This window comes from the organism of the source record quoted next, assembly GCF_019968955.1.
Source record: "MAG: Porospora cf. gigantea A chromosome Unknown PgA_NODE_669_length_12721_cov_327.735, whole genome shotgun sequence".
NCBI classification, from domain to species: domain Eukaryota; phylum Apicomplexa; class Conoidasida; order Eugregarinorida; family Porosporidae; genus Porospora; species Porospora cf. gigantea A.
Window position 1 is genome coordinate 1 of NW_027151829.1, and position 12721 is coordinate 12721.

Genomic DNA, 12721 nt, shown 5'->3' on the forward strand with positions numbered 1-12721 from the left:
GTAAAGACTTTGAATTTGCGTACTCGAATGGATTAAATCGGAAATCACATTAATGCCCTTGCCTGTAGACACCCCCGCAAGAACGGCAGAATATCGCCGTCCATCTGTTACGTCGTGCATCTCTAGTGCGTCACTGACGATCCCGTGTGACAAGTCCGCCGATTCTCGGCTGTCTGTGGGCACGACAGCTGACCATGGCTCCTCTCCCTGCTCCCCTGACGACTCGCCGCCCACGAGACGACGACCTCTGCTGAAGAGGACACGTCCCGACGAACGTGAGCCTGCTCACAAAAGATGCCGAACAGGATCGCCGCCAGCCCTTAGCCTTCCAGACCTGGTTCGCCAGTCCCAGAGGTTCAGTACTCCTGTCAGCGTCTCCAGCCAATCCAGGTATCTAGATATGTCCCTGGCAGAGCCGGAACCTGTCCTAGTGGAGCGCCTCCAGCGCTCCCAACCCCGTGTGCCGCCTTTAAAACTCGAAAAGGTCCCCGACTCGAGCGCGCCGCTGGCAGCTGGTTTCCACTTCGACTATGATGGTATCAAACACGAAGAGCAACTTCCAGTCGCTGTTGTTGACGCTCGTGCCTCCCGACGCAGAGGACCCTGCACGCCCACCACCGTCAACACCAGGACGAGAGCCGGCATTTTCTCCCACGACATGATCTGCAGCCTGGTTGAATGCACCCCAAAGGCTTCCAAGTTCATAGGAGGACTCTTAGAACGACTTGTGATCGACATGGCTTTCACTCAGATGGAGTTTACTGGTAGATCCTCCATCGATGAGACGTCCATCGTTTTCGCTCGTCAGGTGCACCAGCATCTGCGGTAGTGCGTGTGTTTTGTCGCTCTGCGTGTTGTGTACTAGATTTCCTCGCTGCACTGAGGTGTTCGTGTGCACAATTTCAGTGCACATGGACGCTGATGACTGCTGCAGCCTGCCTGACCTGGGTCTGACGTCCATCGCACAGAACCTTCAAAGACGGTACGACCACGACCAGATCTACACCTCTCTGGGGCTTGTGCTGCTCTCCGTGAACCCCAACAAGCCGGTGAAATGTTACTCGTCCTCTGTGCGTGACGCTGTGGCCACAGGCTTGTACAGACAACCGCACGTGTACTCTCAAGTCACTAGGGCTGTGCGCGAGATGTATAGACTCAAGCAGGCCGACAGCACCGTCGTAGTGGCCGGCCAGAGTGGGTCTGGGAAGACGGAGAACACGCGCCTGATGGTGGACATGCTGGTTCACCTGCAAGCAACGAAGGACCAAGGGCGAATGGCACGTATCAGCGAGCAGCTGAGCGCGGCGGGAGACCTCTTGGAGGCATTCGGCAACGCGAAGACCCGGTTGAATCGCAACTCATCGCGATTCGGCCGTTTGACTACTGTAAACCTGCGACAGGAGTTCCAGATTGCAGGAACGGCTTTGGTGGTCTTCCTACTGGAAACGTCGAGGGTCGCTCACGTGGCGGATGGGGAGCAGACTTTCCACGTGCTGCAGTCGCTGAGCATGGACAAGCGCTTCGAGGGGCCTGTTTACACGCGGTGGCCTCAAGTGAGCGCGAATCTTCTGAAATGCGACATCAATCCCAGGCCTGTAAAGGACGTGCTCGACGCCACACTGTTACTGCGGGAGCTCACGTACGAATCGCCAGTCGACGACATCGCCCACCTGCTTCGGATGGACCAGGCAGACCTGGAGCGCCACCTGAAAGTCAAGCAGGTGAGGGACGTGTCTCGGTTGGCCCACCCCAGTGAGTTTGACCTGCTACGAGTGCGACTCTCACAGACGGTCTACCAGTGGCTCTTTCAGTATTTGGTGAACAGGCTTAATCAGCAGCGGTGCGACGCCGAGTACCACCTGAACATTCTGGACATCTTCGGGTTCGAGAGCTTCGAGAGTAACAGCTTTGAGCAGCTGTGCATCAATTACGCCAACGAGGAGCTTCACCGCCTCTTCTACGACAGCGTCGTGCTCGGAGAGGTTGAGGAGATGCGTCGAGAGGGCATACGTGCAGACCTGAACTTCGACATCAGCTCCAAGTACCGAGGGGGGGAGCTTACGATTTTCACTCACCCAGTATCGGGCATCTTCGCCAAGCTGAACGATGCGACGAAGACCAAACTCCCTCTGTGCCAGAAGGAATCCTGGTTCCTGCACCAGGTCAAGCACACCACCGACCGGCCACATCTCATCGGAAAAGAGTGCTTCGTGATTGAGCACTTCGTGGGTTCGGTGGAGTACACCTCTGGCTCCTTCGTAAGCAAGAACGCTCAGAGCATCAGCGGATCGAACCGAATTCTGCTACAAGCGAAGAACGTCGTCTTCGACGATTTCAAGGTGACCAAGGAGACCACCCTGGAAACCTACACCGCCAACGTCTCCGTTCTGGTGGACACGCTAAGCGGTAGCAAATGCCACTTCGTGCGTTGTGTCAAACCCAACGAAGCTGATGTGGCTGACGCCTTCAACTACGATTTTGTCCTCAACCAATTGAAGAATCTGGGAGCTGAGCAGGTGGTCCAAGTGATGCACAAGGGCTTCCCTGTGAGGCTTCCACTGTCCTCTCTCAGGGCAAAGAATGAGGGCCTCGCAGCGCTCTCACCCCCTTCAGCAGCTCGAGTCCTTATGAACATGATGAAGTGTCCTAAGACAGACTTCAGCATCGGAGCCACGAAGCTTTTCCTAAAGCAGCAGCATTTGGAAGCATTGCTAGCTGTGTTCGAGGACGAGGACGGGTTGCAGGCGCTGATAGTTGCGAGCCACTCGGATTATGTACGGTTGCGGTGGAAGGTCGCGACATGTAGCATCCGGTTCCTCCTACGGCTCAACCGGCTGCAGCGGCAACGGAGAGCTGCTACCGCTTTGCAGGCTTTATGGAAGGGCTCTGTCGTGAGGCGAGACCTTCGTTCAATTCGAAATGCCCTACAAATCCTGGGACTTCGCGTCTCCAGTGCGAAGGCGATACAACGTTATTGGAAGCGCCGTGCTACCAGAAACTGCGCTGTGTCTGTAAAAGAGCCTCTTGAGGCTGACGGCACTGCCAAAGAACCAAACACCTGTAGGGAACAGTCCAAGGTGCATCGTAATAACACGTCAAGACCTCTAATTCCGCCGCTTTCTCAGGTTCCACCACCCAAACCCCGCCAAAAACATGTAGTGATCCGCCCCAATCTCAGCACGCTGACCAGTGACCAGAGGCGGATTCGTGAGCTAGAGTCCGAGAACCACTACCTGCGCATCTCGAGTGGCAACCACTGGAGCGTGCTGGCGGAGATGTTGGAAGAGATCCACAGGCTCAGAGACGACATTGCGGACTTGACGGAGAACCACAGACCTCTGGCGTCTCGAGCCGGTCGCCGAAGGAGCCGGCATCGCAGCCGGGAACCGGCGCGGGTGACTCAGGAGTGACAAACCAAATGAATCTTTCAAGACAGCGAGTGCACAGCGCGCGGCGAACGACACGAGCGGATTAGAGAAAGTGAACAGTATAAAGTACTTGCACAATTCGGCCTTTCACAAGATGCGTCGGCGTGCGGATTCTCCTTTACTAGAAGCATCTGCCTGCGGAAACACTTGTCTTAGAGGCGTCGGCGTGCCAAAGGGAACTCCTTGTATTGCGAGTGTGCCACGTGCAAAGGTGGCTCGCCCATTGGAATAGTCACCGCCTGCGGATGCGCTTCAAAACCGACTTGTTGCCTCCTAGGTGGCGGCGGAGTCATGGGAGATAGCTGCACAATAACCATAGCTAGCGATAGTATTTTGAATTTTGCTACACAGCCATCTTCATTACAATTTTGGGTTGCGGATTGTAGCCGATGATCTCAAAGTCATCTATGCAGAAATTTTCGACGTCGTCCGGCACGCGCTTAATATTCAGCAACGGGAACGGTCGCGGAAGGCGCTGCAGCTGCTCCTTCAGCGCCTCCACGTGGGTACGATATACATGAGTGTTTCCCATGACGTGGAAGAAGTCTCCAGGCTCGTAGCCGGTTACAGCTGCGACCATTCGCAACAGCAGTGAGTAGCTCGCGATGTTGAAGGGAACTCCCAAGCCAAGGTCGCACGAACGTTGATACATGGCGCACGAAAGCTCCCCTTTCTCGACGTCCACGTGGAACTGGCAGAACATATGACAAGGAGGCAAGGCCATCTCCTTCAGGGCCGCGGGGTTCCACGCGCTTACGATCAGGCGGCGGTCTGTGGGGTTCACTTTGATGGTTTCGATGACGGACTTCAGCTGGTCGAAGCCTTTGCTGGTGTAGTCAGCATGCACGTCATCGTACTGCGCGCCAAAGTGCCTCCACTGAAAGCCGTAGACAGGCCCAAGGTCACCCTCCTCTCGGTGAGGCAGTCCGATGCTGTCAAGGTACTCGCGGGAGCTGTTGTCGTCCCAGATATGAATCTGTGTCACTACCTTCGCTACGATCTCACGTTCTTCTCCTGAAGAAGCCTGGCGTTAGTTTCTCCCCTAACAAACCAAAGAAGCTCCTCTGCAACACCGCGCCAGAAAACGCGTTTTGACGTCAGTAAAGGGAATACTCCCCCACGGAGTGAAAACCGAGAGGTGTGTCCGAACTGCGCAAAAGTGCCAACTTCTGCGTCGCCATTCCCAAGGAGCCCCACTAGTCCGGTCCATCTCGAAGGCGCCGTTCTGTATTATCTGAGCGATTAGATCCAAGTACTGGCACTCTTCTGGCTTATCCAGCAGACAAGGCGTGAGTGCGCATGGCTTTGGTGGCGGGTGCAGATACGCAGAAACGACAGACGCTTGGCCCTCCCTGCTAAGAGGCTCGTTCTCCTGCTCAACCCTCACTAAGGTTACCACATCGAAGGCGGTACACGAGCCCTTTGGATTCCCGACCGTTGACGATATACCGACTAGTTTGAATCCTGCGGGGTGATTCGCGAACGGGGTCATCGCCCACTTCGCATCCCGGCAGTCCAGCACAGGAATCGGCGGCATGAAAGTGTCCATCTTGTCTTTGAGGAACTCGCCATCTCTGCGCCCTAAGCGCGTTAGATAGATGGTGTCGATCGATGAGTGTTGGAGGGCTTCCGCGTAGATCTGCGCTCCGCCGGCAATTACAATTTGCTCGACGGACAACTTGCCCGCCGCTTCCAGAGCAGCGGTGTAGGACCGCACCACAGTGACACCTGTCTCCTTGAAGTCTCGACTGATGACAATATACCTACGACGGGAGTCCTCTTTCACCGAAGGCGGAAGCCCTTCCCACGTTTTGCGACCGAACACCACGGCCGACCGTCGGCGACAGGTGACGTGTTCGAACCACTGAAGGTCCGCTTTCACCCGCCAGGGAATCTGGCCTCTAGAACCCAACCCGCCTTCGAAGGTGACAGCAGCTACAACGATCACAGGAAGCATGCTTGAATTCAACAATAAGGTCACACGTGATGCTGAAATTTTCTCTGAAGAAGAAGAAGGCTTTAGCGGTCACAACGTCACCGCCCAGCGTCTTCGAGCAGAAGACTGCGCGGGCGGTGACGAGTGAGATTCAGAAGTCCACCGTGCTGGCGTTCAGCAGAGGCGGCGGCGTACAGGAGACCGACGTTGTACGCCGCGAGGCAGCGACGCCTACGATTCTGTGCCGCAACCGCCTGGCCAAGCGACACCGGTCTACAGGAGCCCCACGGTTCCTGCAGAAGCGGACGAAGCGCGACCCAAGTCCAGCACCTCGCTTGACTGAGGGAGCACTACCAGAGCCCATACTGAGTCGGAACTCGGCGTTAGCCCGAGTTCGAAGGGATAACGCAGAGGACACGTACAAAGCAGAGCTGGAGCTGTTGGTGCCGTGGAAACCCGAAAGCTATGAGGAAGTCCCGATTGAGGACTTCGGGATGGCAATGCTTCTTGGAATGGGATACGACCCCAAGGAAGAGCACATCGAACCTTTATCGTTAACGAGGCGGGCATACGTAAGAGCGGGTCTGGGGGCGGATGCTGCCTTCGATAAGGCGCACGCAGACGACGCTGCGGCTTCTGCCGCTGTGGAGGCGACTGATGATTGAATAATTACAGAATCTAGATGCGAACGGCAGTCGCCTTGCTGGCTGCTTCGCCACCGGTGACCTACTGCCAATACGCTGCTGGGTCGCATGGCTACGAAGTTACTAAGCGAGTAAACTGCACGCGAAACGAAGATTTCCTACATGACAACAAATATCACCTGCAACGGGTGGGCCGCTGGCATTTCTTCCATCATCCGAAGCACGTCAAAGACGTGCTGGTGGAGTGGAAGGTAAACGGTCACTACAGCCCAGTCTACGATGGAAGTGGCGGCCCAGTGATGGCTGCATGCAGACCGGACACGCTGCAGTGGCTTAGTCTGCTCAACGCGGCGCTGTCTGAAGGGGCGGGAGTTTTGCCCTGTGGGGAGTGGACCCTGAGAGAGAAACGACACTCGGCGGGATGGCTGGCCCGAATCCTTAGCAACGAGCTACAAAAGCTCAGTTTGGTGACGTTCCATGGGAACCTCGAGACAGTGGACTGGTTTGAGTCCTTCGCGGTCTTTCCTGGGCCATTCCGCGTTTTTGGCAAGGAGGTAAAGGTTCACTGGGGCTTTATGAAGCGCTGGCGTGGCATAGACGGCTGGGTCCGCGATGAGTTTAATCGCTTACAAGACCATTCTGTGGCCATCGCTGGTCATTCGTCCGGGGCAGCAGTCGCTTCTCTGGCCATCCTTGACCTCATGGATCGTGCGATGCTGTTTATCAAGAAAGGGCAAGGCGCTTATCTTTCTGCGGCGTACTTCTATGGCTCTCCCCTCTATGCCACACGCTCCTTCATAGACATTTGGCAGGCCAAAGTCGGCTGCGACCGCACAGCCACTATCCAGCTGTCCTATGACCCAGTGCCGCTGGTCCGACTCCCAAAGTACATGTACCAGACGATGTGCCCCGTCACGCTGTTGAAGAACAATAAGATGCAGCACTCATTCAAGTGGTATCGACAGATTCTGGCAAGTCTAGAGGGGACCCCCCCCTTCAAGTTCGAGTGCCCCAAAGAACCCAAGACATAGCATGATAATTGAAAAATAGAAATCTTTTCCGCCACTCACACCACGTCAAAGTTGATCAATTTGTGTGACTCAGGATATTCTCAAATAGATATCCATGACGACGTCCGGAATCGCTCCTGTGGAAGAACTCCTCAAAGCCTACACGGAGTTCAAGATGAAAGGCAAAGCGGACTACTTAGTCGTCAAGATCGAAGACGAGAAGCTTAAGCTCGTAAGACGAAGACCCCGTCAGCATCCAGATGTCTAAGGGTAACGGTAGCATCGCTGACGTTGCTAAACTCAAGGAGATACAAAGCCAAGAGCATGCCTACTTCGTGGTCTACCGTATGAAGCCGCCGAAATCCGGTGGAAACTCTAAGCTGGTGCTGATTCGCTGGGTACCCGAATCCTGTTCCACTCGGGACAAGATGCTGATCGCATCCTCGCAAAACAAAGTCCTCACGGACCTGGAGGGGCTTCAGCAAAAGACCTTCGGCGCAACGTCTCTCAACGAGCTAACAGAAGCGCGATTAGTGGAAGAGTTCTATTCTTAAAATTGAAGTTAATTCTTCACTACACGCCGACGCCTCACCAAAGGGCTTGCTGTGATTTGGGGGGACATTGGCAGCGGATACGTGGCTGGAATCTCCCCCACCGTTTCATCCGGCGCACTAATAGGCCGCCGCAAAGGCTTTAGGAGCGGCGAAAGCCTCGTCTCGACATGGGGTCTGGTCTCATTTGAGATCCTCAGGTGGGGCCTCGTCTCCTTTGAAGACTGCCTCGAACGGTCCTCGAGCTTCTGTAGTCCGTTGGGATGACTTAGGTTGTGCCGGAGGCCAGCAAATGCCGTGGGGCTCTCGCTGGCCATGTCGCCTGGTGCTTCTTGAACCAGTGGGGTCTTTGGGAGATTCTTGGGCGTGTCACTTGTTGGTTGCAGGTCTGTCGAGGGGTCTCGTGGGGATAAATTGGGAACCCTCTGTACTCCCGATGAAGGCTCCGTTGGCGAGGCAGGGTGAGGGCCGGGTCGAGGTGTGAGAGTCGCCACTCGAGCCGACTTCGGTCCGCGAGAGGGGGAAAAAAGTTCGTCGTCTCGGTGGACGAATCTCAACGGCGACTCGGCCACCTGGTTGCTAGTGTCAGACGGCCTTGACAACATCATAGAAGTTCTTGGGACTGCCCAAGGCGTTGGCGCTCCTACAAGCGGTGTAGAAGGCGGCGCTCTTAGCGGAGTCGCGGGCAATGGAGCTAACAGAGGCGTCGTAGTCAGGACTGGCCCCCTCAGAGGCGTCGTAGTCAGGACTGGCCCCCTCAGAGGCGTAGCTGACACCCATGACGGAACTACGGCTGCCTTGCAATTCCTGCCCTGTTCATCCCGTGTCATGACTACGGGTTCAGGAGGCCTTACTGTAGGAATGAACACGTCGGGCATGGAGCTCACGACCCGAGCTGCATTGGAGACTAGTGGTACAGGAATCGAATCGGATTCTCCCTTCCCAGCCACGTTGGGGTGGGATTCGTTTCTCGCGGCAGTACTAGGCTCTACGACAGGCTTCAACTCGATCAGCGATTTTGTCAAATCTCCGATCTGCTCGAACGAATAGACGGATTTGATGGGTCTCTGCTTTCGCTTTCGCTCCCCCTTTGGCGATTTAGAATGTTCGACGGACGGCGGCTCTTTGGCTCTTCTCGCTTTGCGGGCGGGCTTACGTAGGGGGCTTGGTGGAAGTCCGTGGGTTACGGGCCGCCTTCTCTCCTCTACAGGTCTCCGAAGAGGCGTGGCTGGTCTCTGCAGAGGCGTGCGGACAGGCATACGAGGCGGTGACCTCAACTCTTGAATGGGTGACAATGGGTACTCATCGGGGCCCACAGGTGGATTTCTGTGCTTGTGCTTTGGGCTGTCGTCCAGCGCCTCGCAGTTCATCTCTTCCAGAGTCCGAATGTATTCCAGGAAGTAACCCACACACGTCGCGTACTTCGCGTAACGGACCTCTAGGTCGTTGTGGTCTGCACTCTGCACCCAGAGCGGACGTACCACTTCCCTACCAGCTTGAAAATGTTTATCATACAGGATCTTGGCGTGGTCGAAAGGAATTGTAGAGTCCTGTATTCCGTGAATGAAGAATACCGGACAGAATATCAATGGAAACTTCAGATGGTTTTGAAAGAGATCTCCGAAGAACTGAGCCTTCACTCCAAAGTTAACTCGAAGAATTGACATGAAGCCGCTTTGGAAGACCAGCCCGCCCACTGGGTACTTGGCCGCCAAGTGGCATGCCGGGCCAGAGCCCAAAGAGCGTCCGTGCACAATTATGCTGGACGCCGGCAAGCCTTGCTTCCGCGTAAGCCAGTGGTAGGCGGCATCTGCTGCTGCGTACACTCCTTCCTCCGAAGGCTCCCCTGTGGCTAGGCCATAACCTGGGTACTCTATGAGCATAAGGTTGACCTTCCATAGGCGCGTTCGCTGGATGAAGGTGCTGGCCACCATTCCGATGTCCTCGGCGTTGCAGTGGAAGAAGAGGAGTGTATGTGTTTCCCGACTGTGTCAGGAGGCTGCCAGTCTCACTTGTCCACGAATATGAACGGCAGCTCGTCTCCAAGGCGGGAGACGGTCCATTGGAGGAAGCCCGATGCCGAGTACGTGCTCGGCTTTGGAGGGCGGAACACTAAGCGATTGATCGTGTTCCCCATAATTAGCTTTATTTCGTCAGTCTTATGAACGATCTTGGGAGTCGGACTGAATTGCTTGGCGCAGCTCCTAACTCGCCAGCTCGACGGACATGTCTTCTTCGTAAATAGACTTGTGGCCTGCAGCACCCAGTTTACGGTGGCCGCCTCGAGATGCTGTTCCCAAATTGACAGATCTGCGACATTAGAGTTGCGGTTTTGAATGTGAGTCACGCTCTAGAAAGCCAGGAATTTCATGAGCGCATCGTTGAGCGCAGTCCTACCTCCTGTAGAGATGGTTCCCCCACGAACTGGGGAGTCCAAGAAGTTCGTAGAAGCTCGTGGGGAGGGCCTCTACCTGATCGTTGACGCGGAGGACTACGAGGCCAGCGTGAGCTTCTTCCAAAAGCCACCCTACACTGAAGGCCTAGACGCCGTAGTCGCTTTCTTCGCCTGCGACCAGGAGGCGGGTCTTGCACGCACCAAACGCTCTTTAGGAACAGTGAACCCCGACATGAGCGAGGGCTTCTACAAGATCTGTGTTCAGTTCCTGCGGATGGTGGGCAGGTTACCAGGCATGCTGGTGCTGCTGGAAGACAGCGACCGCCTGTTCGGCTCGATGGTGCTGCTAGTGCAGCTGGAGGACAGTCGCAACGTCAACGCAGTGTTCGTGGACACGCCTCCCCTCACAATCGACAAAAACGCCGCAATGGGAGCCGCGTTGTCCGTGCTGCGTCTCGAGAGCAGCAACGTTAGTCTGGAGAACGTCTACGCGCGCTCGCCCTTCCTGTCAGCATCCGTGGGCCAAGGCCACGGATTCGGCTCTGAATTCTTGGCGAAGGGATTCCGTTCTGGGTGGAAGTTCGAGATTAAGACTGCTGACGGCCTGTCGATGGGCGCACTGCTAAAACACACCCGCGAAGGCACATTCTGCATCATGTACGGGCGCCGCGAAAGAGACCATCCGTACGTTCAGCTCTGCCTAGATGTGTCCCGCATTGACCTATCGTCCTTCGTGGAAGTCTTCATGCCCGAAAAGCTACCCTGTACGTGCAAGGCCTGGCTGAAAGACAACCATCGGATTTTCGGCTTCATCAACAGCAAGTACGAGTGCCCGGAAGACCTCGGCACTCTACGCACTCGAGTCACCGCGCTGGTTGGCATAGTGATAGCGCAGAGCGACGATCAGGCCTAATGTTCATGCGTTCTGACGAATCATCAAAAACATGCAACCCATGAGCAATGCGATGGCCCCAACGCCTGCTGCCGCCCACAGCAGCATGCCTTGGAAATCTGAGTCTCCAGCAGTGTACACAACGTCAGGCGCCAGGACCTCTGAACCCACAGTGCTGATGGACCTTCCGGAGTCGAAGTCGGAGTCAGAGTTCGGCTCCTCATCTTTCTTTGGGGCCTTCAGTACCTTACTGGCGCGCTCCTTGATCTCGTCGAGGTCGTCGTCGATCTCCACTGGGCTGAGTTCCGCCTCCTGCTCCCGAATGAGGTCTTCGAAGGCTGCCTCTGACATGTTGGGGCACACAAGGCGAGCACACACCATGTAGGAGTCCATGTCGCACTTCCCCTGACACGTGGCCATTAGACGGAAACTGTCAGCTGTCAGATGCTCCTGTAGGGCCCAGTCAAGGTCCACCGACATCACGATGGTTTGGGTTTCGCCGCTGGAGAGGTCCACGCTCTTGATGGGGTGTTCCAGTCGACGACAAGGTAGGTTGCGGTGTACAGTTTTGTCATACTCTGCAGGCGGGTCGAACACCACTTTAAAGGTGAGGCGGTCCGATTTAAGCAACGACCTCGTCGCTGAGCGTGCAATCCGAGAGACATGAACCATAAAGGTTAGCTTGGAGACGAATAGCGCCTTCTGCGCGCTGGGAGGTTTGGCAGCTGTGCATTGGGAGAAGTCTAGCGCTGACTGAGTTACCACACGTCCCCCGGCCCTCCAATCAAAGTTCACAACCAGACTGCCCCCTTTAGCTTGCTTCCCGCTCCCCAACTTCCCCCCACCCACCGCAAGGACTCGAGAGTTGGACGCAGGGTCCTTGAGCGAGTCACAGTACTCAGCGGAGACCACTTCGCTGCCAGATTCCGGCGCTGCAGTGCAGTCTCCGCACACGAACGACGCGATGCAGCGAGAGGCCTGGCCCTTCAGTACTCCACGGTACTTGGCACAGGACAACTCGGAGCAGACGCGTTCCATGTCCACGAAGCTGCGGTCGGGCACAGGGCATCCCCCCAGCTGGTTCTTGAGCACCGTCTTGTTCTCCAAGTTCCCGCGCTTCCTGAGCAGCACTGGCACCTGCATCGAAACGGACACGCTCGCCAGAATTGGTACCAACAGCATCATTATGTGATGTGCACTCGCGCTGTTGTCTCCAGCGCGAGGCGTCAAAGTTGTTGTCATGAGTTGGCCTGATAGATTTGAAAGCCACCCGACAACAGCACTGCCACACGTAAAAAACTTTTTTTGTACCTCTTTCCCTCATTAGCCACAAAACAATTAATAAAGAATTGAGTGGTGCAACAACTTAAATGTAAGATCGGTTGTAATATGTGTTCTGGAAAAATAGCCAAGAGGAAAAAGTAAACACATTATTCTCTTGTAAATAAAAAACTTCTCTTCTCCGAACAAAAACAAACTCTAAGCCTGACAGTAGGACCCAGGACCACTACCGATTGAACCCGGGCACAGAATGGAGCCGAGGCTGCCCGCCTTGAGGGCGTCCTTCATCTGTTCCTTCGTGCCGAACCCTCCAGTTCGGTTGCCGACCTCCTGGCAGCATGACCCCCTGTCCTTATGTGAAAGGCGTGTGAAGCTGGAGTCGAAGGTATTAGCCAGGTCGGCGCACATGAAGTTACCGTACCAACTAGGATGCAGGTAGCAGCCGGTACCTTGAGGGAGACCATCAAGGATCTCATCCTCCGGCCCACAGAACTCAGGAACCGAGTTGACTGGGCGGTACTTCTTGGGGATACGCTTGCTGCTGCCCCAGCCTTCATAAGCGGCGTTAAGGAGGTCCCACTCCC

General features: G+C 55.6%; 10 protein-coding genes across 14 annotated transcripts; 6 read left to right on the forward strand and 4 right to left on the reverse strand.

The window, feature by feature from the left end:
• Positions 1-400: 400 nt before the first annotated feature.
• On the forward strand, positions 401-829 carry KVP18_003867 (uncharacterized protein; the record flags this gene model as incomplete). Its single annotated transcript, XM_067955968.1, has 1 exon — positions 401-829. One exon carries the CDS (start codon positions 401-403, stop codon positions 827-829), a length of 429 nt encoding a protein of 142 aa, XP_067807011.1.
• Positions 830-911: 82 nt separating this feature from the next.
• Positions 912-3410, forward strand: KVP18_003869 (uncharacterized protein; the record flags this gene model as incomplete). The annotated part of the gene is made up of 1 exon (XM_067955972.1): positions 912-3410. One exon carries the CDS (start codon positions 912-914, stop codon positions 3408-3410), a length of 2499 nt encoding a protein of 832 aa, XP_067807014.1.
• A 361-nt stretch (positions 3411-3771) lies between these two features.
• Positions 3772-5385, reverse strand: KVP18_003866 (uncharacterized protein; the record flags this gene model as incomplete). Of its 2 annotated transcripts, XM_067955967.1 has the most annotated exons (3): positions 3772-4404; positions 4434-4597; positions 4626-5385. In XM_067955967.1, 3 exons carry the CDS (start codon positions 5383-5385, stop codon positions 3772-3774), a joined length of 1557 nt encoding a protein of 518 aa, XP_067807010.1. The 2 variants fall into 2 exon arrangements, with proteins under 2 accessions (XP_067807010.1, XP_067807009.1); XM_067955966.1 differs by having other exon boundaries at positions 3772-4452; positions 4480-5385.
• Positions 5386-5414: 29 nt separating this feature from the next.
• Positions 5415-6029, forward strand: KVP18_003872 (uncharacterized protein; the record flags this gene model as incomplete). Its single annotated transcript, XM_067955976.1, has 1 exon — positions 5415-6029. The coding sequence occupies one exon, from the start codon at positions 5415-5417 to the stop codon at positions 6027-6029; it is 615 nt and encodes a 204-aa protein (XP_067807018.1).
• Positions 6030-6046: 17 nt separating this feature from the next.
• KVP18_003865 (uncharacterized protein) lies at positions 6047-7039 on the forward strand (the record flags this gene model as incomplete). Its single annotated transcript, XM_067955965.1, has 1 exon — positions 6047-7039. The coding sequence occupies one exon, from the start codon at positions 6047-6049 to the stop codon at positions 7037-7039; it is 993 nt and encodes a 330-aa protein (XP_067807008.1).
• A 94-nt stretch (positions 7040-7133) lies between these two features.
• Positions 7134-7572, forward strand: KVP18_003871 (uncharacterized protein; the record flags this gene model as incomplete). 2 transcript variants are annotated; one of them, XM_067955975.1, is made up of 2 exons in its annotated part: positions 7134-7250; positions 7279-7572. In XM_067955975.1, the coding sequence occupies 2 exons, from the start codon at positions 7134-7136 to the stop codon at positions 7570-7572; spliced, it is 411 nt and encodes a 136-aa protein (XP_067807017.1). The 2 variants fall into 2 exon arrangements, with proteins under 2 accessions (XP_067807017.1, XP_067807016.1); XM_067955974.1 differs by lacking the exon at positions 7134-7250.
• Positions 7573-7580: 8 nt separating this feature from the next.
• KVP18_003868 (uncharacterized protein) lies at positions 7581-9706 on the reverse strand (the record flags this gene model as incomplete). Of its 2 annotated transcripts, XM_067955969.1 has the most annotated exons (3): positions 8155-8376; positions 8406-9555; positions 9582-9706. In XM_067955969.1, the coding sequence occupies 3 exons, from the start codon at positions 9704-9706 to the stop codon at positions 8155-8157; spliced, it is 1497 nt and encodes a 498-aa protein (XP_067807012.1). The 2 variants fall into 2 exon arrangements, with proteins under 2 accessions (XP_067807013.1, XP_067807012.1); XM_067955970.1 differs by lacking the exon at positions 9582-9706 and having other exon boundaries at positions 7581-9503.
• Positions 9707-9938: 232 nt separating this feature from the next.
• KVP18_003870 (uncharacterized protein) lies at positions 9939-10877 on the forward strand (the record flags this gene model as incomplete). Its single annotated transcript, XM_067955973.1, has 1 exon — positions 9939-10877. One exon carries the CDS (start codon positions 9939-9941, stop codon positions 10875-10877), a length of 939 nt encoding a protein of 312 aa, XP_067807015.1.
• A 3-nt stretch (positions 10878-10880) lies between these two features.
• On the reverse strand, positions 10881-12041 carry KVP18_003874 (uncharacterized protein; the record flags this gene model as incomplete). Of its 2 annotated transcripts, none has more annotated exons than XM_067955978.1 (1): positions 10881-12041. In XM_067955978.1, one exon carries the CDS (start codon positions 12039-12041, stop codon positions 10881-10883), a length of 1161 nt encoding a protein of 386 aa, XP_067807020.1. The 2 variants fall into 2 exon arrangements, with proteins under 2 accessions (XP_067807020.1, XP_067807021.1); XM_067955979.1 differs by having other exon boundaries at positions 10881-12038.
• Positions 12042-12335: 294 nt separating this feature from the next.
• On the reverse strand, positions 12336-12545 carry KVP18_003873 (uncharacterized protein; the record flags this gene model as incomplete). The annotated part of the gene is made up of 1 exon (XM_067955977.1): positions 12336-12545. The coding sequence occupies one exon, from the start codon at positions 12543-12545 to the stop codon at positions 12336-12338; it is 210 nt and encodes a 69-aa protein (XP_067807019.1).
• Positions 12546-12721: the final 176 nt, after the last annotated feature.